Source organism: Manis javanica, chromosome 14, assembly GCF_040802235.1.
Source record: "Manis javanica isolate MJ-LG chromosome 14, MJ_LKY, whole genome shotgun sequence".
NCBI classification, from domain to species: Eukaryota; Metazoa; Chordata; class Mammalia; order Pholidota; family Manidae; genus Manis; species Manis javanica.
The window spans coordinates 88012501-88035497 of NC_133169.1; the positions used below are offsets into that span (position 1 = coordinate 88012501).

The following is a 22997-nucleotide window of genomic DNA, read 5'->3' on the forward strand; positions in this document are numbered from 1 at the left end:
TTGGCAGGCTTTCACTACATTAAATATATATATATATATATATATACTTGCATTTATATTATAACACAATTAAATCCAGGCTGTTGTCAGAGGTGACTTCCCCAGATTTCTCCTTTTTATGAGCATAATGCAGGGAGCATTTTACTGTAGCCCAGCCTGGGATGGTCTGTCACACACATATCCAACACAGGGAGCATTTTACTGTAGCCCAGCCTGGGATGGTCTGTCACACACATATCCAACACAGCAGAACACACTCTTTATGCAAGAACTGTATCTATTGTCCCTCTAATCTTAGGGCCTGTCACAGGCACTGACACAGCGGGTGCCTGCAAAATGATCAGTTAGATAAAATCCATCTCCTCCACTTTTATTGTTGACTGTTTGCCAAGCCCTGGAAGAGTCCCTGGCCCCCCAATCCCTGCTGCCAGGGCTCCAGGGTCTCCCTGGTGAAGACCAGCATGTTGTCATGTATAAGGTCATAGGCTCTGGAGTCACATTAGGCCTATTTCAGATTGCAGCTCTGCCAGTTACCAGCTGTGCAATTTTGGGAAGCCTCTCAACCTCTCTGAGCTTTCATCTGCTGGAAACTAGAAATAATCATATACTTATCTGCAGGTGGTTCTGAGGCTGAAGTAGACAATCTATGTATAAATTTAGTCCAGATCTTAAAGAACAGGAAGTCCTCAGTAAATGGTTCCACTCATCTCTTGCCCAGCTTCAAAGAGCTGGCAGCCTGACCCTGAGCTTGGCCCACAGCCTTCAACCATTTCCTAAGAATCCTCCTTACAGGCCAGGCCACTGTGGTCCCAGGCCCACCCTTCCACTCAGTGGGCCCCCAGGGTGCCCTTCTAACCTGGTATCTGACCTGTCGTCTACCTCACAGCCCCAAAGTCTTCTCCCTGCTGCCCCCAACCTGCATTCCTACTCTATCCCCATGTGGCCCTTTGTCTCAGCCCTGCTCCTCAGGCAGACCTGGAGAGAGCTCAGCTGGGCCGCAGGTAAAGACCCTGGGATTGCACAGGGACAGAGGTGGCTGAGGCCCCGCCATTAGGCTCCTGTCCTCCCAAAGGTGCCCCTCGCCTCGGTCCTCTCCCAGGAGCAAGAGAGATCTTTAAATGCTTAAATCCGATCATGACAAGCCCCATTCTGAACACCTCAGTGGCTTCCCAGAGTTCTCAGGATGAGGCCGGAAGCGCCCGTGCCCACTCTGCCCCCCAGCCCTTGACACCCGCCCTCTGTGGCAGCCGCACTGGCTCCCCTGGCCCCTTGGACTCACCAAGCCCCTCCCGGCCTCATGGGGGCATGGTGTTGCCTGTGCCCGGAAAGCCCTCTCCCTCGGTAGTACACCCTCTCCTAGATGATTTTACCTCTCAATTTTTTACTTTGAAATGTTTCAGACCTATTAAAAAGTTGAAGGAATAATGGATATCTGAATACTCTTTCTACCTAGATCCATCGCTTGTTAATATTTTGCAGTTGTTTTATTTCCCTCTCTCTATATCTACACACACACACACATACACACACACACACACACACTTTTTCTGAACCATTTGGAAGTTGCAGACCTCATAACATTTGAAATACTTCAGTATATATCTCCTAATAACAATAACGTTCTCATGCGTAACTACAGAGAATGATCACATTTGAGGAGTTTAACATTAATGTAATAATACACAGTCCACTAGCAGATTTTCCTAAATGTTCCCTAGATGTCCTTTAACCTTTTTGTTTTTCTTAAATCCAAGATTCAATCAAGGAGCATGAACTTGCTTGCCATGTCTTATTAATCTCCTTTAATCTAGAAAAGCCTCCTTACTTTTTTGGTGTGGTGGTGGTTGTTTTTTATAACACAGACATTTTTTCAAGGAGTCCAGGTCAATTGTCTTTTAAAATGTCCCACCATCTGGATTCGCTGGTCGTTCTCTCAGTGAGATCAGGTTGAACAGTCTGGTAAGAATCCTGCATGGGTGGCTTCCCACTGTGTCACCTTGGAAACATTTTGTGTTAGGTTGTCTCATTATCGGTGAGGCTCAGTTTGTTCACTTGGTTCAAGTGGTTTACCCAGATTCTCCTTTCCAAAGTTATTTTTAAATATTTGTGATTAATAAGGAATCTGTGGGTGATGTTTGAGACCGTGCAACAATATCTCAGCCCCATTTAGTATTTTAGTGTGATGTTCCTTGCCTGAATGCATTTTTACAACGGTGGTTATGAAGTGATTTTCTATCATTTCATAGCTGGAATTCTCCTGCAAATCACCTGGATAATTTTTCAGATTTAAATCCCCCACCTTTGCTTGCGGAAGCCAGGACTGACTGAGTTCCCTAGCCGTGACTAAGTCAGGGCTCCTCTCCAACCCCCTGCTCACTGCCTCCACCGGACTTTCACGACTGCAATTAGGTCATTGTGTAATTATTTAATGTCAGTCTCTCCATAGACCGTGGGCACCACAGAGATGCACTGCTTCAGTCACATTCACAGCGGTCACCCCCGAGCCTAGTCCAGTGTGTTTACACAGTAATTGCTCAGCATATATTGGTTGAATAATGGACACAGAATTCTAACTCTTCCCGTTCTCGGGAGGGAGAAATGAGATTCCGGCTTCCCCCCCAACCCTGACCTCACATTTGCTGTGGCGGGGTGGAGCGCACAGAGCGCTGCCTGCTCTGGTCTGAGCCTCAGCCTGAGTGCACCTAACTGGGGGTGGGGACTCTCAGGTCAGGGGAGAGCGTAAGCAGGGGAAGGCCTCGGAACAATCGGAAAGCAGCTCTTTGTGTGCTCACCCACCATGACAAAATACATGCGTGCACGCACACACACACACACACACACACACACACACACACACACACACACTCTCGTGCCTTCAAGGCCCGCCCTACAGCCCCTCCCCTGGTGTTAAATCCATCTCACTTCACAGTGACCTAACTTCTCCAAGGGCCTTTTCCCATTCATTCATGCAACAAATATTTACTGAGGAACTTTGGTGTGCAGATGGTGCCCAAGGTCACCTAACAGACTGTGTGTGTCAGGATGTTTCCCCTCCTCTCAAAAATGGAAATAATTTGACTCTTTAAAACCCCCCAAAAAACATTGAAATAGTCATAGTCATTGGGAAAAATGCAAGTTGGGTTGGAATTCCTTAGGGTTCGTTTTTAGGTTAGCATTTTAACAATTATGAATCACTGCACGTTTTTCTCAAAGCTCAGAGCATGTAAAGGTCCCAGGTAGGTGCTTCCAGAGGACGCAGGAAGTCACAGCCCCACTGTCAGCCCAGTGGTGAGCAGACAGGCAAACTGCAGCGGCCGTGGGCCTAGAGCTGCCAGGGGTACCTGGCCCAGCCTGGTGGGCTGAGGGGTCCCCTCTGACAAACTGTATTCACGTTACCCCGGCAGAGACCGTGAACTGGCATTCTAGACAACAATCTCTGCCCAGAAGTTGCTGCAAGAGAGAAGTGCCTCAGAAAAGGTTATGATAGAATGTCGGAACATTCTACAGAATAGGACATTACAGGCCCTTGGCTTGTATCCTGAGGGTTTAGAAAGCCATTGAAGGGATTGAAAGGATTAGATTTGAGTTCTAGAACCTCTTGCTCCCCGCTGCAAGGTCTCTTAGGACCTCTCCCTGCCCTCCACTTCTGCCCGGGTCCTCACCCCTTTCTCTTGTGCCTACACCGTCTCTCCTACTTCCCACCTCCGCAGCCCACGGGAAGGGCCTGGCACCCCTCCCTGTGGCAGGAAGCCCCTCTTCCTCAAGTGGGGTCAGCTGCAGTTTACCCTGCTCTCCCCCTCTAAGGGCCACGGTGTCCAAGGCACTAGAGATCTGGTTTGGGGGACTGGCAAGTGGGGGTCTAGCTTCTGAAGGATTGAATGAATGCCTTTTTCCTTGCTGAAGGGGAGCAGGTCTTGGGTGTGGGGTGGGGGTACAGTGCTAGATCTGAGGCCTGAGAGAGGACAGAAGGGGCATGAGCCGGGCCAGCCCGGAGACCTTGTTCACATCCCCTCTCTCCCCAGCTCCCAAAATGGCGATGAAACCGGCACCTGGCCCAACAACCAGTTCGACACGGAGATGCTGCAAGCCATGATCTTGGCCTCCGCCAGCGGTAAGTTGTGCCAGTGTGAGTGTTGGGATGGTAGACTTGGGGTTCTGGGGGCACCCCACTGCCACCAGGCCCTGGGACTGGCCATCAGCCTGTGTGGTTTCTCCAGATCTTTAACTGCTCTGAGAGGACCCATACTTCCAGGACATAAAGCCAGGTTAAGGATAGCTGAAGGGTCAGGGTCCTGGGATGCCCAGCCGGGAAGGTGTATTGAGGAGAGGTGGGGAGTAGTGGTTCAGAGGCCAGCTGTGGAAGGGACAGCACGGTCGGGCCCTAGCTCTGCCGCTTACTGTCTTTGTGAATTTGGTCAGTGGGCTTCATCTCACTAAACCTGTTTCCTCAGCTGAGAAAATGGGGACAACGTCCTCACAGGGATGTTGTGAGGGTTACAGTGGATGAGAGTAAAGCACAAAGGACTGGGCCTGATACAAACAAGCCCTCCGCCCGTGGAAGCAGGTGTGCATCCACCCAGCAGAGAGAACACACTCTGGATATGTGAGCCCCTGTCTTCTTGGTTACCCCCACCTCCAGGGCAGGATTTTGGTTTTCCCATGAGGCTAGTGAAGAACTTCACATGCAATGGAGAATCAGCTAACGATTAGTTGTCCTTAAAGCATCACAAGGTCCTGAGCAGGGGAAGCAGAATAATATTCTTAGTACTTAAGAGGACAGGCTTTGGAGGCTGGCCAACCTGAGTTCAAACCCTGGCACCCCGCCTCCCACTCAGCCGTGGGTCCTCAGGCAAGTTTCGAAGCCCCTCTGGGCCTCCATTTCACTGACTGCCAAAGGCGTCCAGTAACACCAGATCTCACTGAGGTGCCATGAGGGCCAGTGCGAGGCCTCGGCACAGGACTGGCAGAGTCAGAGCACAGCGCATCGTGGCTGACGTGGATTAGTCAGCATCTTTATTAACGCATAGAAGGCAGAATTAGGATAATGCCTATTAACAAGGACCAGGTTCTGGAGCAGCAAATCCTGGGCTTATATGGGGACTGGCAGAGGACTAAGGCAATGGCCTTTCATAGTGAACTGAGAGACCTGCCCTCCAGCCCATCTGGAGAACCAGGTAAAATCAGAACAATAATCACTGTAATCATACCTGTGACCTGTGTGTTATCCTGGGCACACGTGAGACACTTCATGGGCCTAACATCAATGAACCTTCTCAGCAGCTCTGCAAGACAAGTCTGATCATTTACATGACAGCCGAGGGGACCGGGACGTCCCTTGCTGCAGATTGGCAATTCCAACCGAGACTGACTCCCAGGGTCGCTTTCTGCTGCCGTGAGCATGTCTGCCTCGCGATCCAGCATCAGTTTCCCTTTCAGCTCACTGGGTCTAGAGGCTGAACCCCTCCCGCTGCCTTGCACTGTTCTCCCAGATTAGGGTTGCCAGATAAAATGCAGGATGCCCAGTGAAATTTTAACTTCAGTTCAACAACAAACAATATTTTACCGTAAATAGACTCAAAATGGTAGAATTGGGGCATACTGTTGTAAAAAAAAAAATTGCTCATTGTTTACCTGAAATTCAAATATAACTGGGTACCCTGCGTTTTTATTTGTTAAATCCAGCAAGCTCTCCCAGATGTCTGTGAGGCTGAGTGGGACCAGGCCTGTGGTTGGTGAAGGGGCAGAGGAAGAAAGTATCAGGGGCAGCGAGCCTTCTGGGACAGAAGGCTGGGGGCGGGTCCCGTCTGGGGACTATAATTTTCTTCAGAGCCCATATATTGAGTGTGAAAGAGGCAGGTGGCTAGGAGATGCCAAATTGGGTTCTGAGGGAGGTCAACAGTCGGGTATATTTAGCTGCTGCGGCCTTGAGCCCTAAAGTCAGGAAGCAGCATTTTTAGCCTAAACCAAGATTTTAGAAACAGACGCGGAACCAGTATTTATGGCCCCAAACCTCCTGGGTCACCGCAGCCGGCCCCCCTGCCAGGGCCCCGCCCTTCTGGCCCACACAGGGCCTGACCTGAGGGTAGGCCTGGGCCTTGGGGACCGCGCCCTGAGGGCTGAGGTGGCAGGGTCAGGCCCGACTCTCACTTTCACACCCGCTTGGGCCCTGGAGTCCAGCCCAGCCAGGCCTGCGGGGCTGCTGGGGGAGGGCAAGTAAGTGGAAGAATAAGTACACTTGGGAGGCTTTTAAAATAAACATCTTGGGGGAGGTGTGCTCCCAAGGAGGCTGCGGTTTGCAGCTCAGCAGGCCCTGGTCTGGCTGGACCAGGCCTCCCTGGACGCTCCGGAGTTGCTGCCTCCACCCTGGGCTTCAGTGCAGAGGACAGGGCAGCGGCAGGGAGGGGAGGTTAGGGGGCCCAGAGCTGAGTTTTCTTGAGGAGAGGCTGGCATAGGAGAGGAGGCCAGCACCCTCCCACCTCTCCGGGCCAGAGGACCCCAGGTTCTTTCTTGGTGCTCTTCAAAGTCTGTCCTTGGATTAAGGGAGGGTCCCTGCGCCTGCCCTGCAGGGGTCTGAGGAGGAACTGCCTCTACGGAAGGTCACAGCCAGCAGTGCAGCTTCTCCCCCTGAGTTTTAGGTGGGGAACTGAAGCCTGAGTTACGCAGGGCCTCGGCCGAGGTCGCACAGAGCTGACCAGGAGGGACTCAGGGGCCGGCCTCTGCCTGTTACTCTGGGCTTCCACATCTTCTCCCTCCCAACTTCACTGCACCCCAGAGGGACCCCCAGCTGGCCGACATCAGGCCTGTGTTTTGGGGGAGATGGCAGGGCTGGCTTGGTCATTTTCTCTTACTCAGGGGGCTCCTCAGCGGTCTTGAGTGCACGTGGGGTGTGGGTGGGCCTGGCTCCCAGTCACCCAGTGAAGCCCTTCCTCTCCGTTCCCCTCCCCTCTCCCTGTGTCTCCCCACTTCCTTCTCCCGCTCTTCTCTTTGTGGGTGTGTGTCTCTCTCTCCCCCTGACCCTGGCACCCCTGAGGTCTCCCCTCTGGCTCTTCAATCACTCCGGAATTCTGGCTCTGAAGCCGGATCTGGGCGCCCTCCCACCCCCCATGCCTGGGCTGGAGGGGGAACGCTGGGGAGGGGCCGGGCCGCATCCAGACCAGCTGCTCCGGAGGTAATCAGGGAAAACAGGACAGGCAGTGGGCCGAGAGGGCTGGGGGAGGGGACTGGCCTGCGGGAGCAGGGAAGGAAGTGGGGAGCCATCCCTCCCGTTCAGACCCTCTGCCCCGCCCCAAAGGCCCACGGATCTTGGGGTTTGAGGCCTGAAGTGGAGGCTGCAGAAACCTGAGCGCTGGGGTGAGGCGGCAGAGAGGGAGGCCCGTCCCCCTCCCTCCTCCAGGGCCCCTCCCGCTCTCCTGCGGGTCTTTGGGAATATTTCCGTCCCTGTTCCTCAGCCCCTGGTTGGTGTCCCAGGACTACGCAACCTCTCCAGCTTCAGTGACTGTCTCTACCCACTCCCAGGGTTTGGGGTGGGGGTAGAGGGAAGCCAGTTGGGCTGGGGCGGGCCAGGGCGGTCCTGGGGCTTAACCCTCCCCCTGCCAGAGGCCGCCAGCAGGGGCCTGTGACTCCTCCAGTGTGAAAACTCCCGGGTTTTCTCCCCTGGACCCGGTCAGGGAACCTGTTGGGTGGAAGTAACGGCATCTGTGTGGTGGTGAAGACGATGGTGGTAGCTGGGCCAGCATTGAAGGGGCGCTCAGCAAGGGCCTGGGCACTGGCTGAGGCAGTCCCGTTTAGACCTCCCAAAAGCCCAACGAGGTAGGTTTTTCTGTGCTGCTCCGCCTGCACTGCGTGAGTCACCTGCAGATCTGGTTAAGGTGCAGGTTTTGAGAGCAGACTTCTCACAAGCCCCCAGGTGATGCTGAGCCACCTTCCCACTGTCTTCTCAGCACCGCGGGAAGGTGGGCCGGAGGTGTTCTCCGATGCCCCCGGCTCCTGCCTGGCACCGTGAGCCTATGCCCGCATTGTCCCACAGCTGTGGGCTCCCGGGCTCATCATCAGCTCAGCCTGCCAGGACACGGCGCGTCCCCGTCTTCTCTCCCGCTCCTCTGCCCTCAGAGCAGCGCTGAGGCCCACACTGCAGCCCCACCGCTGCTCGGGACTGCGCCCCTCAGCGAGGACTTACGTCCCTGAGGCCGCACCCTGCCCTACTCTGCGCTGGCTGCTATGGCCTTGCACTAGTTTTTGCCTCTCTGAGTCTTGCTTCCATCATTTGTAAAGTGGGGGTGACCCCGCACACCTCACTGGGTCGTTGCTTGATGTGAAAGCCGTCATGCGTGTGCAACATGGAGCACTCAGTGGGCGTTGATCACTGTTCGATATGAAAGCCTGGACGAACACCCTCCTAACTCACAACAGCACCGCCCCATGCCTACCCTGCACGCGCACTGGCCAGCGAAGGACAGGAGGATGCAGAAAGCATGGTCGCAGCCCTCTGGGAGCCCACGGTCCAGGGACAGAACCAGAGCTCCCTTGAGGAGGGCTGGGGCAAGGATTGGAGGCTGGCGTCTCCACCAGTAAGGGTACTGAGAGGAGTAAGGGCGACACATTTTAAGCCTTTACCACATGGCAGGCACTCTGCGCTGCTATGTAGGTGCTTTTTTTCTAGATGCTTTACATACATAATCTTGGTTAGACCTCCTCAACCATGAGAGTAGATGCTATTATTATCCCCATCTCACAGATCAGAAAACTGAGGAGACACGGGGAGGATGGTTAGGCTTGCCCGGGATCACAGTAGGGAAGAGAGCTGGGACTCAACCCTAGGCTGTCTCACTCATGAGCCTCTCACTTCTGTCCCACGTGGGGAGAGGCAGTGTTTCTAATGCTCAGGGCGCTCAGGGCTGGGCCTTTGCAGGCATCTACTCATGAGCTGCTTGGGTTACAGGAGAGTGACTGGGGGAGACCTGAAGTCTAATCCCCGATCTTCCTTTGTCTCTGCAGAGGCTGCTGATGGGAGCTCCACCCTGGGAGGGGGCGCTGGCACCATGGGCTTGAGTGCCCGCTACGGGCCCCAGTTCACCCTGCAGCACGTGCCCGACTACCGCCAGAACGTCTACATTCCCGGCAGCAATGCCACACTGACCAATGCGGCTGGCAAGCGAGATGGCAAGGCCCCAGCAGGTGGCAACGGCAACAAGAAGAAGTCGGGCAAGAAGGAGAAGAAGTAACGTGGAGGCTGGGCCAGGAGCCACAGGGCAGCCTCCCTTCCCAAACCCCCTGCCTGTACCCAGGCCTCGAATTTTCAGGGCTTACCCCCAGGATACTGGTAGGGGCCCAGGCCATGCTCCCCTTGGGAAACAGAAACAAGTGCCCAGTCAACACCCCCCTCTCTGCTCCCAGGGGATTGAATATGCAAAGGGAGTTCTGCTGGGAACCCCTATCCAATCAATTGCTGTGCCCATGGGGGTGGTGGGGTTAGTGTAGACACCATTTATCACACCCACTTTAGTTACAGCTGAACTCCATCTTCCAAACTTAATCAGGCCCATCCGTTCCTGCCTCCCTCCCACCCGCCCTTCCCCACAGCATTAACAGCTCCTCTTTTTTGAGCAAGGTGTTTGGGGTGTTGAGGCACCTGGCGACCTAAGGAGTCTTCTAGTTCTGAAGAGTGGGAAGGGCATGGTGGCCCCTTGGCCTCTCCTTCCGTCCTCACACTGCCCCCCAAGCATGGGTCATGGGTTGGTGCCAGTCCCCCCACCTCCTTCCAGAGCCGGAGGCCAAGCTCCCGTTTTGGGAGGCATGGGTACTGGTGCTTGCTGGATTCAGGGAAGGCATTTGCTACCTGCCTCTTCCCAACGCCCTGGGGACCAGTGTTTGGTTTTGTTTTGCTTTGCTTTTCATTGTTTGGTGTTCCCACTGCATGCTGTGACTTCCCCCTGCCCAAACAAGAGACTCCATTGCATGTTCCAAGACAGTATGGGGTGGTAAGATAAAGAAGGGAAGGGTGTGTATGTGGATGGGGGGATGAACAAAGCTTGACATCTCACTTAACAGGGTCTTGCAAAAGGCTCTGTATCCCCCCAGGGTACTGACCAGATCCTCAAATTCCAGCCATAAGCCAAGCACCCTGCTGGACCCTCATCCACTCTCATCCACAGGGCTCAGCTTGCGGCTGAGCTACCAGTACCAGTGGGTTTACACTGGCATTACAGTCCAAGGAAGCTCTGAGCAGGCTTGGGACCAAGTGCCCTGGAGAGGTCAGAAGGGCCTCTGCGGGTGCTGGGTGCTCCAGAGGTGCCACTGAGGAAAAGAATGTGGCCCCAGAGGAAGGAGGGCAAGCTAGGCCATTCTTGGGCCCGGGGTTGGGGAGGCAAGTTGCCAGAGCGGGGACCAGGTGGACGGAGCCTCAGCACGGGGTCAGGGCTCCTCCACAGGGCTCCTGCACGCCCCGAGCCTCGGTCCTCCCCCTTGCCAGGTGCCATTTCTTTGTGGAGGGCACTGCCCCTGCCCCCAGTCTGCCCCCTAGTGTCCAGAGCCTGGTTAAAGTCCCCCAGTGCCTCCTTGTGCATAGACCTTCTGCCCCTCGGGCCCCGATTCATCCCGCGGGGCTGGCGAGAACCCCGCCCCAGTCCTCACAGTAGCGTAGAGCCCCCCCTTTCGGCTGTGTAGAATAGCCAATAGTGTAGTGCGGTGTGCTTCTCCGTGACGGCGAGTGGGCAGCGGGCGGCGGGCTCCGAGCAGCCGCCTGTCCTTGAACCTGCCTGCGGCGGCCCGTGCTGTGTTTCGTGCTGTGTCCACGCGCTGCGGCGACCCCCCCTCCCCGGTACTGACTCCGATAAGCGCTCCTCTTCGCTTAGTCATGTAGCTCCCCACCCCACCCCCTTCCTGTGTCTCACGCAAGTTTTATACTCTAATATTTATATGGCTTTTTTCTTTGAAAAAATAATAAAAAGTTTTCTTCTGAAAGGCTGAGCGCTCCTGGCCTGTGTGGATGAAGCGAGCCGGGTGTGTCTGTGCGGGGAGAAGAGCGCGGTGGGGGGCGGTTACTGTGCTCGCCGTTCTGGTTTTGTGTCATTGCCCGAGTCTGTGCATGAACGTGGCTGGGTGTGCTTGCAGCATGTGTAATAGTGCGCGGCATGTAATGGTGGCTGTGCTCGTGGAGCTGATACCGCTGTGGGTGATGGGCTCGCGGGTCCGCGGAGGGGGAGGGGTTTCGGAGCGCGGCGCCCCGTGTGCACCCGGGCGAGCAGGCGTGTGCTCGCTGCCGTCTCCGCTACGGCGCTAGCGCCGGTCTCCGGGCGGGAGAGGACCCCGGCGCGGGGCCGGGCGCGCCTGGGCTCCCGGCGAACAGCTGGAAGGGGGGCCAGTGGACGCTTCCTTAGTTCCCGCCCGTTCCCCGCTAAAATCACCACCTCAGGGGAGGGGGACTCCCCTTGGCCGGCCCCCCTCCACTCCCGCTGCCTGTGGGGTTTGGAAACACCGCAGGAGTGGGAGGGAATGCCCGAGGCGGTTCTGCCAAGGCCGACTGCCAAGGCCGAGTCTACGGTTTGGGGTCCAGCTTTCGCATCGGGAGTCCGCCTTCCCCCTCGCCTCCCTGCCGCAGAGCCGAGGAGGTTAGGGGACTGCTCGCCCTCTTGCCGGGGGCGGGAGACCGGCATCCAGGGGAACGAGAGGGCACCCAGGCAACGAGGCTGCCCGCAGACGCAGACCGCCCTCGCTCCTTCCTCTCTCCCGCGGCCGTGCTTGTCCATTCATCACTCGGCCAGCGCGTCTCCCCGCCTCCCCCACCTGCCCCTCCTCCAAGCGCAGTGGGATTCTGAGGCTGCCGCAGCCAGATACGCTGGGGAAACACGGGATAGGTGGGTTGGCGACTGGAGGGGCGGAAGGCCAGAGACACCGACATAGCCACTGGGTTATCAGAAGGGTCAGCGAGGCTGTGCCCAACCTCAGGGAGGAAGGAGGCTGTCTCAGGGCTTCCTCCCAGAGCCGGCCACTGCGTCCTGCCAGCTCCTGGTCTGTTGTCATGGAAACCAAGCCTTCCAACTAAGCATCTGGAGGCGACTTTCTTGCGTGGGAGGGAGGGTGCGTGGTTGCTGAGATGGAAGCAGGGTTTTGTTTCTGAGAGCCAGGCTGCAGAGGGCGGGTGCTGGGCGCCTGGGTTCTATTCCAGGCAAGGCAACTAGCCTGGCAGAGCGCGTGAGCAGCTGTGGTTGGTCCCCTAATGTGTATATGCGCCTAGAAAGCTCTGAGCCAGAAGTGCGTGGCCTCTGAAGGGTGAGGAGGAGGAAGGCGACCCACCCTGGAATCCCCCGCCCTACTGGGGAAGCAGCTGCCCAGGCTCCAGGGCTGTGTATAAGCCTTTTATTCCCAGTTCCAGGGCTTGCCCGAATGGGTTTGTGGTCTTCTCTAGGCCCCTCCCTGTCTATTCTGGGCCTGCACTAGCTTGTAAGGTTTCTTTGTGCAGGTCACTACTCGCTCCAATGAGTATGGCTCCGAGCAGGAAGTCATCGGGAGTATAACCTCTGACTTCTGACCTTGCTGGAGAGACCCGGGCTCCACCCGTGTATGCTCCTCTAGTCTGGCACCCCAAGAGGGGTGGGGGGATGGGAGAACAGGAATCCAGTTTCCCTCAGCAAGAGGAACTGCAGGGAAACTGAGTTCAGCTGGGGTCAGGGGAGGTGGGGGTTAGAACTGAGCTCCAGGGAAGAGGCCCAAGCCAAGAGGCAGCCGTGTGGAAGGGCAGGGCTAGTCCTTTATGGGGGCAAATGTGGGGCAGAAGCCAGCACGCATTAATCATCTCTGGTCCTGCACCCAAGCAGTGCCTGGCACATGACGGTCACCTTAAACTTTTTGACAAGATTGTCAGCTCAACCAGGAATTTGAAGCAGGACAAAAGTAGGAAGAACAGAAATTCACAAAGGAGGCTGTAAGGCGGTGCTGCTGAAGTCAATGCTTTATTAACAGTTGGAAACAAATCCAATGAACCGGAGGTGATGACATCCCAGAAGCCCAAGAGGCGAGGGATATATGTTTGCATTTTGTCCCCCCTCCTTTTTTTTTTTTTTTTATTAAATGCATCTTGGCAAAAGTAGATTTAAAAAAGAAAGGGTCAAAGCCCCAGGTGTCAGCAGGGAATAGGAGGGGACCCAGAGGAGCAGCAGGCCTCTGCACCAGTCTTCCCGGGAATAGCTCAGAGGGGCTGCTGTTGGCCCTTCACACATGCATCTCTGGGACAGCCAGAACCTGCCTCCTGGCCTCAAGGCCTCCGGGCCAGGCCCGAACAGTGCCATTCTCTCCCTACCTGGGGGTGGAAGTCCGAGGGAACAACAGAGGGCAAAGTATCACCTTGAGCCAGAGAATCTGAGCTTCCTGGCGCTGGGGCCACGGAACAGTGAGGCCTGCCCACCGCTGAGATGGAAGCAGAGGTGCATGTGGGCTCAGAACTTCCAGTTAGCATCTGCACATTTGGCTTGATGAATATATTGAATTTATAAAAACTCTGTGGCCTCAGAGCTCCCACTGCTCTTGGGCTTGGTCCAGCTCACTGGGAGAAGGGCTTCTCTGCCCAAAAACTGGATGCTGGGAAAGAGAATCTGCATCGGCCACAAGGGCCTGGAAGGCTGGAGAGCTGAGGTGGAGGTCCAGGGGACTTGTTCAGGATTGAGGCCCGTGGGGAGAAAACCCAGGGATTCTCTCAAATCTGCCATCAAAGCCTCTTACCGTTACAGAGGAGGAAGGGAAAAGGAGGAGTTGTTATCCTTAAAAAAAAAAAAAAATTCATACAAAAATAGATCAATTTGCAATACAATTTCTCAGCCAGAGGCTCCACCTCCCATTTCCTTGGAGACAGAGGGTGAGGTCTGGCCGGGCTGCGCTCGGGCCTCCCCCACAGCCCATGTTCCAGATGAGATGCACCAAAGCTCCGGGGAGGCTGGGGCTGGTGCAGAGGGTCCAGAAAGGCGAGGGCACAAAGCATGGCAGCAGGCTGCAGTGGGCCCCACCATGTCTCTGCCCTGCCTGCCTGCCCACAGGCTCAGGCCCAGGCCACTGTAGAGCAGATTAAGTGGTCCAGGTCTTTTTGTTTTGGGAAGCCTTCCCCAGGAAGGTGGGGTACGGATGAGGTTTGCTCCCCGCCTCCTTAGAAGTAGCTCCCAATGCCACATCACTAGTAATAAATAACAACGGCCAGGAGAGGGGAGAGGGGAGTGGGGGTGACAGCAGTGGGAGGAGAAATATAGCCCCAAGGTCCACAAACCCCATGCCGTTCTCAGGGCCAGAGGAACCATGAAAGAAAAGCACAAACCCAGCAAGGCCGACGAGGTGACAGTGAAAGCCCCCCGGAAAGGCGGGGGTGAGGAAGCAGGCAGGGCCTTGTCGGGGACGAGGCCTCAGGGTGACAGCGAGGAGACACTGAGGGTTAAGGCAGCAGGCACGGAGCCTGCTTTAGTAAATACAGCAGCGGCTGGCCGGGTTGGGCCCAGGCCGCCCCCACACTGCCCTTTCCTTCTGTCCTCCAGGCGGCCGAAGCTGTGTGTGATGTACAGACAGCAGCAGGCCGGTTCCCCCGAGGAGCTGCTGCGGCCACAGGCTCCAGCTTAGCTCGCACGGCCAATCAACTCCTTGGTTTCCTCAAGGACTGTGGGGACTCCCTCTCTGTTCTTGGCCACCTTGGCAGGAACTGCAGTCATGGCATCATCCTTGGTCAGCTCGGAGGCTAGGACCGATGTGACCGCACACCCAACCTTCCTGTTTGCTGCAAGAGAAAACATGAGAGACGTCAACCGCGGAAGGCCCAGTTTCTGATTCCTCTGGACCCATGGCAGCCAGAATCCATGCAGATGCGGCTGTCCTGTCTGGTTCACAGAGGCCCTTCTTTAGAAGAGGGGGCAGAGGTCCAAGAACATGTGGAGTGCAGCTTTGGGAGGCAGACTCCCTCCCTCTCCCCAGGCCCACACGCGGAGCCTACCAGGTGTGTTGGGGTGGGTAGTGAAATGTATGTCGGGGGAGGCAGAGCTGGGGGGAAGGATGGCCAGTAGGGGCTCCTACAGAGAGAGAGAGAAATCTCAGCCTCATGGGCTAAGGGATTGTGAAACTCCAGCTGTCATCTTAAAGGGGAAGAGAAGAACCAGCCAGCCCATGGGTTTCTGTTCTAACTGCTGGGAGCCATCCCCAGGACTCTGGTGTTCATTGACCGAATCCAGATGTATGGCCTCTGTATCCTCAACAAGAAGGCAATCCGTCCCTTGGGCCCATGTCCACCTCACGCCACCTGCCTCCTCCCGTGCCCTGGAGGCAGCACAGGGACCCGGCTCAAACACAGAGAGCTGCCTGCCTGAGGTGGAAGGGGCCAGACACAAGGCCAGGCGTGCTGTGATTCCATTGCTAAAAATGCCTAGAACACACACATCCATAGAGACAGAAAACACACTCGTGGTCGCCAGGCACCGGGGGAGGGAGGACGCGAGTGACCGCGCACGGCATAGGCTTTCTTTCTGAGGCGATGAAACTTGTGGAATCAGACAGGGACGGATGCAACCTTATGGATACATGAAAACACTGAATTGCCTACTTTAAAAAGGTGAATTTTAGGCATGTGATGTATGTTTAGTTTAAAAGCAGCAGCAGCAGCAGCTTGCTGGGTCTGGGAAGCTGAGCCCCCAGGCAGCAGGAGGACGGAGGCCAGAGGCGCCCGTCGCCGCCTTCCGTGGGCGGGCAGACGCCACACAGGGCAGGGGGCCCAGCTCTGCGCCAGGGCTTCGGTCTCTCTACAGGCATGCAGCCCAGGGCCCCTGTGTTCACACACCAGGCCAGCAGGGAGCCCTCAGCAGGCCCAGAGGTCACTGATGTACAGGTCACCTCCTCCTCCTCCCAGGGGCACAAGCGGTTGTCTAACAAGAGGAAAAAGAACAGTGAACATCCTGACTGACAGGCCCAAGGGCTCACCTGCCTACAGGTGGTGCGTGTGCGGTGCAGACGCCAGGGGGTCCTACCCAAACTGCACCCTGGCTTATGAACATGTAATACTGCCGCGGCGACTGACGGGAGGAAAAGGAGCCCTCTGGGGTGTGACGAGGACGGCCCACATGTGCACACCGCTCCTACCTTCCTAGTCTCTCCAGCAATACCTCCCTCAGACCAACTTAGCTTCCACTCTTTTCTGAAACACGCCATCCTGTGGGCCCCTCCTCTCGGGTCTGGGAAGGCAGTGGCTGGGCACCACTTCAGTGTTCCTCTGAATTCAGTCTCCAGCAGTGAGAAAATACTGCACCCGCGTGCGCGCGCGCGCGTGTGTGTGTGTGTGTGTGTGTGTGTGTGAGAGAGAGAGAGAGAGAGAGAGAGAGAGAGAGAGAGAGAGAGAGAGACAGACAGACAGACTCTGGGGTGTGTAGGTGTTGAAATGATTCCTCACCCCAGACCCTAAGAACACTGGGTCTTCAGGGAAACCTGCCCTGGGCAACACGGGGAAAGCCAGAGTTCAAGGGCGGTATGTCCTGCGCTGCTTTGCTCTGTACTTTCTTCTAAACTGAGAAGATACCAGTGGTACTTCACCAAACAGTGCTTCTAGATTCAAAAAGCTTCTGATGCGTTACAGACTTCATAAAAATGAAGAGAGGATGGTAGGTGGGGAGGAGACCAAAAGTTCCCTTTTAAGCCTAGAAAGCAGGTACATTTGGGGTGGACATGATGTGAGAATCCGAAATGAGAAAGCTCTTGCTGGAACGGGAACAGAATCAACAGGAGAGAGGAGTCCCAGTTTCCCGTCCTCAGGACCACAGTTTATACTGAACAGTCTGAACAATCCAGAAAAAGTGGCCCCTCCCCTCCTTTCCCTAACTTGGGTACTTGTTAGAACTGCTGAAAGCAGCCCGTGGGCAGTCAGAGCTTTTGGCGATACAGGGTCAGGGAGGATTACTAACTCCTCAGAGAACAGCCCCCCACTGCGAGGAAAGGGGCAATCCTAGGACGCTGGTCCAAGTGTGCTGAGGCCAATTTGGGGTGGACTAGAATAAAAACGAAATCAATGATAGAATAGCAATACAGATGAATCAGCAAAAGGTTAATGATTTGGGAAAAGGCACTCATAGCACAGGCTAGAATTGCTACTAAAGAGGAAGTGCTCTTGTTAATAAGCTTCCTCAGGGAAGAGGAAACTAGGACAGATGGGGTGATCGCTACCATCCTGGGGAACTCATTTCTGTCTGGAGCTCTCTTAATTATAATTCCTGTCCTATTTTTACAGAAGTCGAGGGAGAGTAAGTGGTGGTGAAGGCTCAGTGGAAATGGCCTGGACTTGGGTTCACAAAAATGGGCTACATTTTGCCTCTATCACTAGCCAGCTCTGCAGGCCTGGACAAGAGCTCTCCGACCTGGGCGGAGGTGAGGCGCCGATGGCCAGAGGCCTTTAGTCCTTCCCACTCGGAAGGGCCGTTAGTCGGCGGTGCGGGTGGCAGGAGGAAGGAAAGGGACAGAGGAATTCCTCCCTCCCTTGACTTTCACCCCAGGGAGCAGATGGCCTGTATGTAAGAGGCCACAGTTCAGACGTGGAGATAGAGCTGAGTCACTGAAACCACGAGCTGACTCCATCACCAGCCTGACATCGTGGCTGTAATACAGTCACGGGGATTCTTCCCCCGACACTCGCACCACTGCTCCCCCACCCTGCAGTTCACAGCGGCCTACACGTCACTTTCAATGAACCGGCCGGACAGTAACCCTCCTCTCCCACCTCCTCAATGGGCCTTTGTGTGCTGGTCACTCCCTCAGGTCTCCAGAGACCGGAAGATTTTTTTTTCCCCATTTTTTTCTAACATTCCTTTGAATCCTAGGGAAAAGGCTAGTGTCTCTGAATAGGGACAGCTGCCTCTCTGGAACTGAGGAGAGGGCTGTGGGGCAGACTGGCTGGACGGCGCTTCGGTTCTTTGGCTCAAAGCAATCGGCCTGGAGGAACACTCGGAGGCAGCCGAGCAAGACGCAGGGGACCAGCCAAGTCCGGCGGCCACTGAGGGGCCCACAGACGCAGCCTTTCTGGCTTGAGATCGGGGCCTTGTGGCCCGGCCTCCTTCTTTTTTTCTCCTCTCAGTCCAACTGTCACTGGACAGAAAGGACCCAGGAGACCATTCTATTCCAACTCACTTTTTACATGAAGAAACTGAGTCCCAAAAACTTGTCTAAGGTAACCTAGACAGCACTAGAGTTAGACTTGACTTCGGGTCTTTCCATCTCATCCTAGGTCTCTGTGCTCTACTCTGATGCCTACCCTTCGGTTTACATTTAAGATGAGGCCACGTCCCTGTCTAGGATGCGGATGCACTAGGCACACGCCAGAGTAACTAGTTACTTGACAGATTCTCCCAGAAATGCTCAGCTGTGTTTAGTGGACCTGGAGCCCAGAAAGGTAGGGTTGCAGGACGGAGCCAAGAATGTACTTCTCGTTTTCACCTTCTTTTTGCTTCAATACCTCCTAGTGTAAGTCTCCTATTCCTTCCCGCACTGGGAAATGCACTCTGACTAATCCAGTCGGCCTCTGCGGAAAGGTCACGTTCCAACACACTCCCCAGCTTCCTCTGCCTGTGAGTCCTGGTTTCCCACTGGGAAGGAGTGGAGCACGGGGCCTCCGCTGCAGAGGAAAGCCGCTAACGTCGGCGGCCTGTGTACAGGAAGCACCTGGGGTTCTAGGAGGAAGACGCTTAAAGGAATTCCCCTCCAAAAGTCTGATGCGGGCCAGCACTTAGCTGAGAGAGGAAGACAGTGAGATGCAATGTACTTTCATTGGCTAGAAATACTTGATGTAAGGCCACATGACCTTATATGGTGGTAAGGAGACAATGTTGCAAGAACTTAACAACTAAACACAAATATACTACTAGTGGCACTATCCAAACCCCAATCCATAAGGCTCAAGGCTGTATTCCAGGAAGTCCTAAGACCACCATTACTGCCTCTCCTCCCCTCTGGAGAGCCTGTACTTAGAATATGGGTAAGACCTGAAACTAGGGATTCTCCTGTTCAGGGAAGGTTCTAAAGTCACACAGAGTCCTCAGGAGGCAGCCTTCCCTCAGAGCATGGATAGAAATGGGCAGCAGAATCTGGGCCAGGACCGATGGAGTGCGGGCTAGCTTGCTCCATACCCTTGATCTGAAGTTCTCCTTTCCCGGCTGTGAGGAAGTCTGTAAGCCCCAGAGATACCATGACACTCTGTTAATAGCTAAGCATGGGCCACAGCAAGCCACACTACTCCCCCTTTTTATAATGACCTTAACGTAAAGCTCCTGTCAAACAGGCCGACAGAGTATACCAGTCGGGGATAGAGAACATAGCTCTGACTCCCCCAGAAGCAGAAACCCTTAATGATCCCTTTTCTGTAGTTCCCACCCTTCAGCCTAGGAAAGAAGCCATCACCCCCAGCCCCAAAGGGCCCTCACCAGACACCATGACACAGGTGAACCCCTCACGAGGGCAGCCTGGGCTCTGCCTTGCTCTGGGCTAGTCTCTTGGCCACTGTACACTTTCCTCAAAGGTACATTACACACTGAGCCATCCCCATGCTAATGGCTGGATCATTTGTCCTCCTATCCCCATAATTCTTAGAGGCTCCAGCTCAGTGTGATCCACTTGTATCTTCTGAAGGCTGGGAGAGGAGGTGGCGGGGAGTAAGTGGGGAAGGCAAGGCAGTGGAGGCGGAGGTGCACCCAAGGAGAAGGTGTCCTCAGACAGCACAGTTCTCCCACTGAGATGGTCCTCTCTATTCTTACATCTGGCATAATGATGCCTAACCTTTTCTCTACAGGATTTTATACTTTGTTATTCTCTCTCTTCTCCTTGTGAAGTTGAGAGTAAGAACTCTTGGCTTATTTTTTCTTTGTATTTCCTACATCTAACACACAGTTTTGTATCAATTTTTGTTCACACATTCAAACACCCATCCAAATGTCTACGTCCTGCGCCATGGTTCACTCATTCCGGATTTCCGCTTTATCAGTCGGGAGAGATGCAGGAACGATCAAATTTAACTCATCAGTTGTCAGGCCCTCAAGACCTAGATCCAGAGTCAGTACTTTCTAACACAGGAGGAAGAGGGCCAGACAATCTACTCAAGATGAAGAGGCCACTGCAGGGAGGTTTCTAAACCCTCAGAATATAGTTACTTGCTCTTCAGCTCAAGAGAAGCAGGACAGGAGCACAGAGGCGTCACCTGCTCCAACGCCCAGGCTGGGCTCCATTTGCTTGCTTACCCTGACGGGGTCCTCTCTTCCGTCGGAATGCGGCGCCTGACTGCAGTGCTTCTAGAAGGCTGTCCATCACACCTGTCTCATCGCCCTCTGTCATGAACAAAGATGGAGATGTAAGCTCTTCAGTGTGACCAGCACGCATGTGATGAGTCCCACACGAAATGCACGGTTACGGACTGGCTTCCCCTTTCCCACAGTGGCTGGGGGTTCAGAGCAGAGGGCTCAGCCTTAAGCCTTGTAGCCCATTTTACTTGTGTCTGTTTAAAAACGGTTAGAACAAAAGGTTTCATTGTCATTAACCATTACACACCTTGGGATACTTTCCTGTAGGGCCCTCCTTTCCACCCTAATCAGGACTAGCACAGAGAACTGCAGAATTACCCAACTCTAAGAACAGAATAAATATGGAGAATGGGTTTATGAAATTAATAAGGAACTATACCAGTCCCTCTTTATCCTAAAGGGCTTCCCTTCAGTTTACATAAACCTCTCAAGGGGAGCCCAGTTCCAGTTTCAGAGCAAGACTGAGAAAGATGAGTCCACTGATCAAAACTGCATTTTGCTTAAGTACTGCCCCCAGTGGCTGCATTTCCCTGAAACCAGCCTGTCATCTAAGAGGAGCATCCTGGCTGGAATACAAAGAGTTAACGTAGAATCCTGGTTCCAGCCAGGCTCTGTTTCCATGGCAACAGCTCAAGGTGGTGAAATCTGAAACTGAATTCCCAAGGAGCCCTGGGGCTGCCAGCTAGGAGGCCAGGCTCACTGCTCCCAGCGCCACCTGCTGGCTGAAAGTCACCAGCGCTGCTGACCCACATTCTGACCTCATTTGCTTGCTCTGGGGACCCAGCCAGGGCAAGGTGGGCTGTACCACCTGATGACTGGATGCAGCCCTCATCCCCCATGTCCACTGGACTCCACCTTTGCTCACTGTGTCCTAGATGGTTCCCGGAGACAAGCCCTAGAGGCTTGGAAGAAGGGGGGAAGGGGGCAGATAGCTGATTGTATTACATATAGCAGGGGTAAGGGTAGGGGAATTGCTTCCCCGAAAAGTATGAAGATAGAAATGCAGGCCCTTCTGCTACTTCAGATCTCTGCTCTCACCACAACAGAAGCTGCTGAGGAAAAGTCCCTGGGAGCAGAAGGTGTTCGCCCTGCCACTGGTGCTCAGCAAGTTGCCCTCATTCACGCCAGGCTCGGCAGCCCTGAGAACCCCTTCACTTGGATGGCTCATAGCCAGCCCTTCAGGTTCAAGGGTAGCCGGTGGCAGCACAGTGTATGCTCTATTTCTGCAGCCCACTGAAGGAGCAGCCTGAGGGGGGCAGGGGCATTGGCAGCAGGAAAGAAGCCGAGACAGGAAATAGGGCCAGTAATTGAGGCCATATGTTTCCACAAAGACATGCTTCTCATAGTGAAATAGAGATTCTCCTGAAGGAAGAGGGTGGCCAGCTCGCCTGCCCCCTTTCCAGAAGTTCAATTCCTCTACAATCTGATAGGTGTGTGCAACTGCCGAGGGCAATAAGCTGAAAGAAAGAGCAAGCCACCATTAAAACCTGGGGGCAGGGCCAGGAAAACATCTTGGGGAAAAGGACAAAAATTTCACAGAGGGTAGGAAAACAGGCCAGAGGAACTTTTGGACAGGCAGAAGAAAAGAGTACGTGTTACAGCAATACTGAAATCACTGGGGAGATGAGACATAAGCAGGAAGCAGCAGAGGAGAGAAACAGACTTGAGCCTGGAGAACGGGAATGCACAGTGACTGAGCTGGGGTTAAAGCCCAGCATCGTGCTCTTGGAGGCAGAAGGCTGTCAACCCAACAACCGTTTGCCAGATGAGCTCAGACATGAGCTGTTCTCTCTGGCCTCGAGGTTCCTGATGAGATGCCTTCCAAAGATGCTCCTGACACAGCCCATCAGCCCTTCTCCTTCGCTTCTCACCTGCATTCATGTCTATGAGCTGCTCTCTCTTCCGCTGTTTCTCCAGCCGCTCCTTCTCGGCCTTCTCCTTGGCTAGTTTTGCTCGTCGCATTTTTTCCTCTATCTCCCGCCGCTTCTGGTTCTCCTTGACTGCTTGCTGTGGAGAGAAAAAAAAGAACACGTGGGCACGTATGCACTCACACATGTGCACGTCCACCACCATCATGGACCCAGTACAAAGTGAGAAAGGTCCGCAGAAGGTCCAGCCAGCAGGTGTCCCTTGCTCACCACAAACATATTCCTGAAGTTGTGCAGATCCATGAAGAATTCCTCCACAGACACCTTCTTAGGGTCGAAGAGGAAATACTGGCCCAGCTCCTTATAGAGGGTCTCCATGTGAGAGTGCATCATCCGCAGCTTGTCATACTGCTCCCGGGCATCCTTCACAAAGCTGTGCAGCTGACGAGTGAAGGACCAAGACTGAGGAGCAGGCCTGCTTCTCCAGGCCAGTGCAATACTCAGAAGATGCGCACCGGTGTGCACAGGGGGCTCCACGCGGCACTCTTTGTGACAGTGAGCGCCAGGGACAATCCGAATATCCCAAACGGGGGAATGGTAAACCATAAACTCTGGTACAGCCGTAGAATAGGAGGTGGCAACCAAAAAGGAGGCTGTTGTGCACACAGCACCATGGAAAGAGGGCTAAGACCTATGTACACAATGCCATATGGTGCGATTTTTGCTTAAAATAAATTCGCAAGGAAGTGGCTACCTACAGGATGAGGAGAGAGGGGAATACGGTGTGTGTGTGTGTGTGTGTGTGTGTGTGTGTGTGTGTGTGTGTGTGTGTGTGTGGTCTGGT

The 22997-nt window shown here is 54.6% G+C and overlaps 2 protein-coding genes across 24 annotated transcripts in view; one reads left to right on the forward strand and one right to left on the reverse strand.

The window, feature by feature from the left end:
• Positions 1 to 10966, forward strand: part of LOC108392751 (protocadherin gamma-C4) — a 153965-nt gene extending 142999 nt beyond the window's left edge. For all 23 annotated transcript variants that reach the window (XM_037016267.2, XM_037016269.2, XM_037016266.2 and 20 more), the window contains 2 exons: positions 4023 to 4111; positions 8995 to 10966. In XM_037016267.2, coding sequence (XP_036872162.2) covers positions 4023 to 4111; positions 8995 to 9221 — 316 coding nt within the window. In that variant the 3' untranslated portion in view covers positions 9222 to 10966. The remainder of the gene's footprint in view (positions 1 to 4022; positions 4112 to 8994) is intronic.
• A 1962-nt stretch (positions 10967 to 12928) lies between these two features.
• Positions 12929 to 22883, reverse strand: LOC140846207 (protein diaphanous homolog 1-like). The gene is made up of 4 exons (XM_073221856.1): positions 22424 to 22883; positions 22157 to 22292; positions 20226 to 20312; positions 12929 to 14746 (listed from the first exon to the last, which is right to left on the reverse strand). Exons 1-4 carry the CDS (start codon positions 22757 to 22759, stop codon positions 14589 to 14591), a joined length of 717 nt encoding a protein of 238 aa, XP_073077957.1. The 5' UTR covers positions 22760 to 22883; the 3' UTR covers positions 12929 to 14588.
• Positions 22884 to 22997: the final 114 nt, after the last annotated feature.

Excerpts from the sequence above, each read along its gene's own strand:
- LOC140846207 (XM_073221856.1), bottom strand. The coding sequence starts at position 22,759 with ATGGTTTACCATTCCCCCGTTTGGGATATTCGGATTGTCCCTGGCGCT. Across the intron at positions 22,293-22,423 it reads ACTTCAGGAATATGTTTGTG|CAAGCAGTCAAGGAGAACCA; the intron begins GTGAGCAAGGGA and ends TTCTCTCCACAG. Across the intron at positions 14,747-20,225 it reads GAAGAGAGGACCCCGTCAGG|CAAACAGGAAGGTTGGGTGT; the intron begins GTAAGCAAGCAA and ends TTTCTCTTGCAG.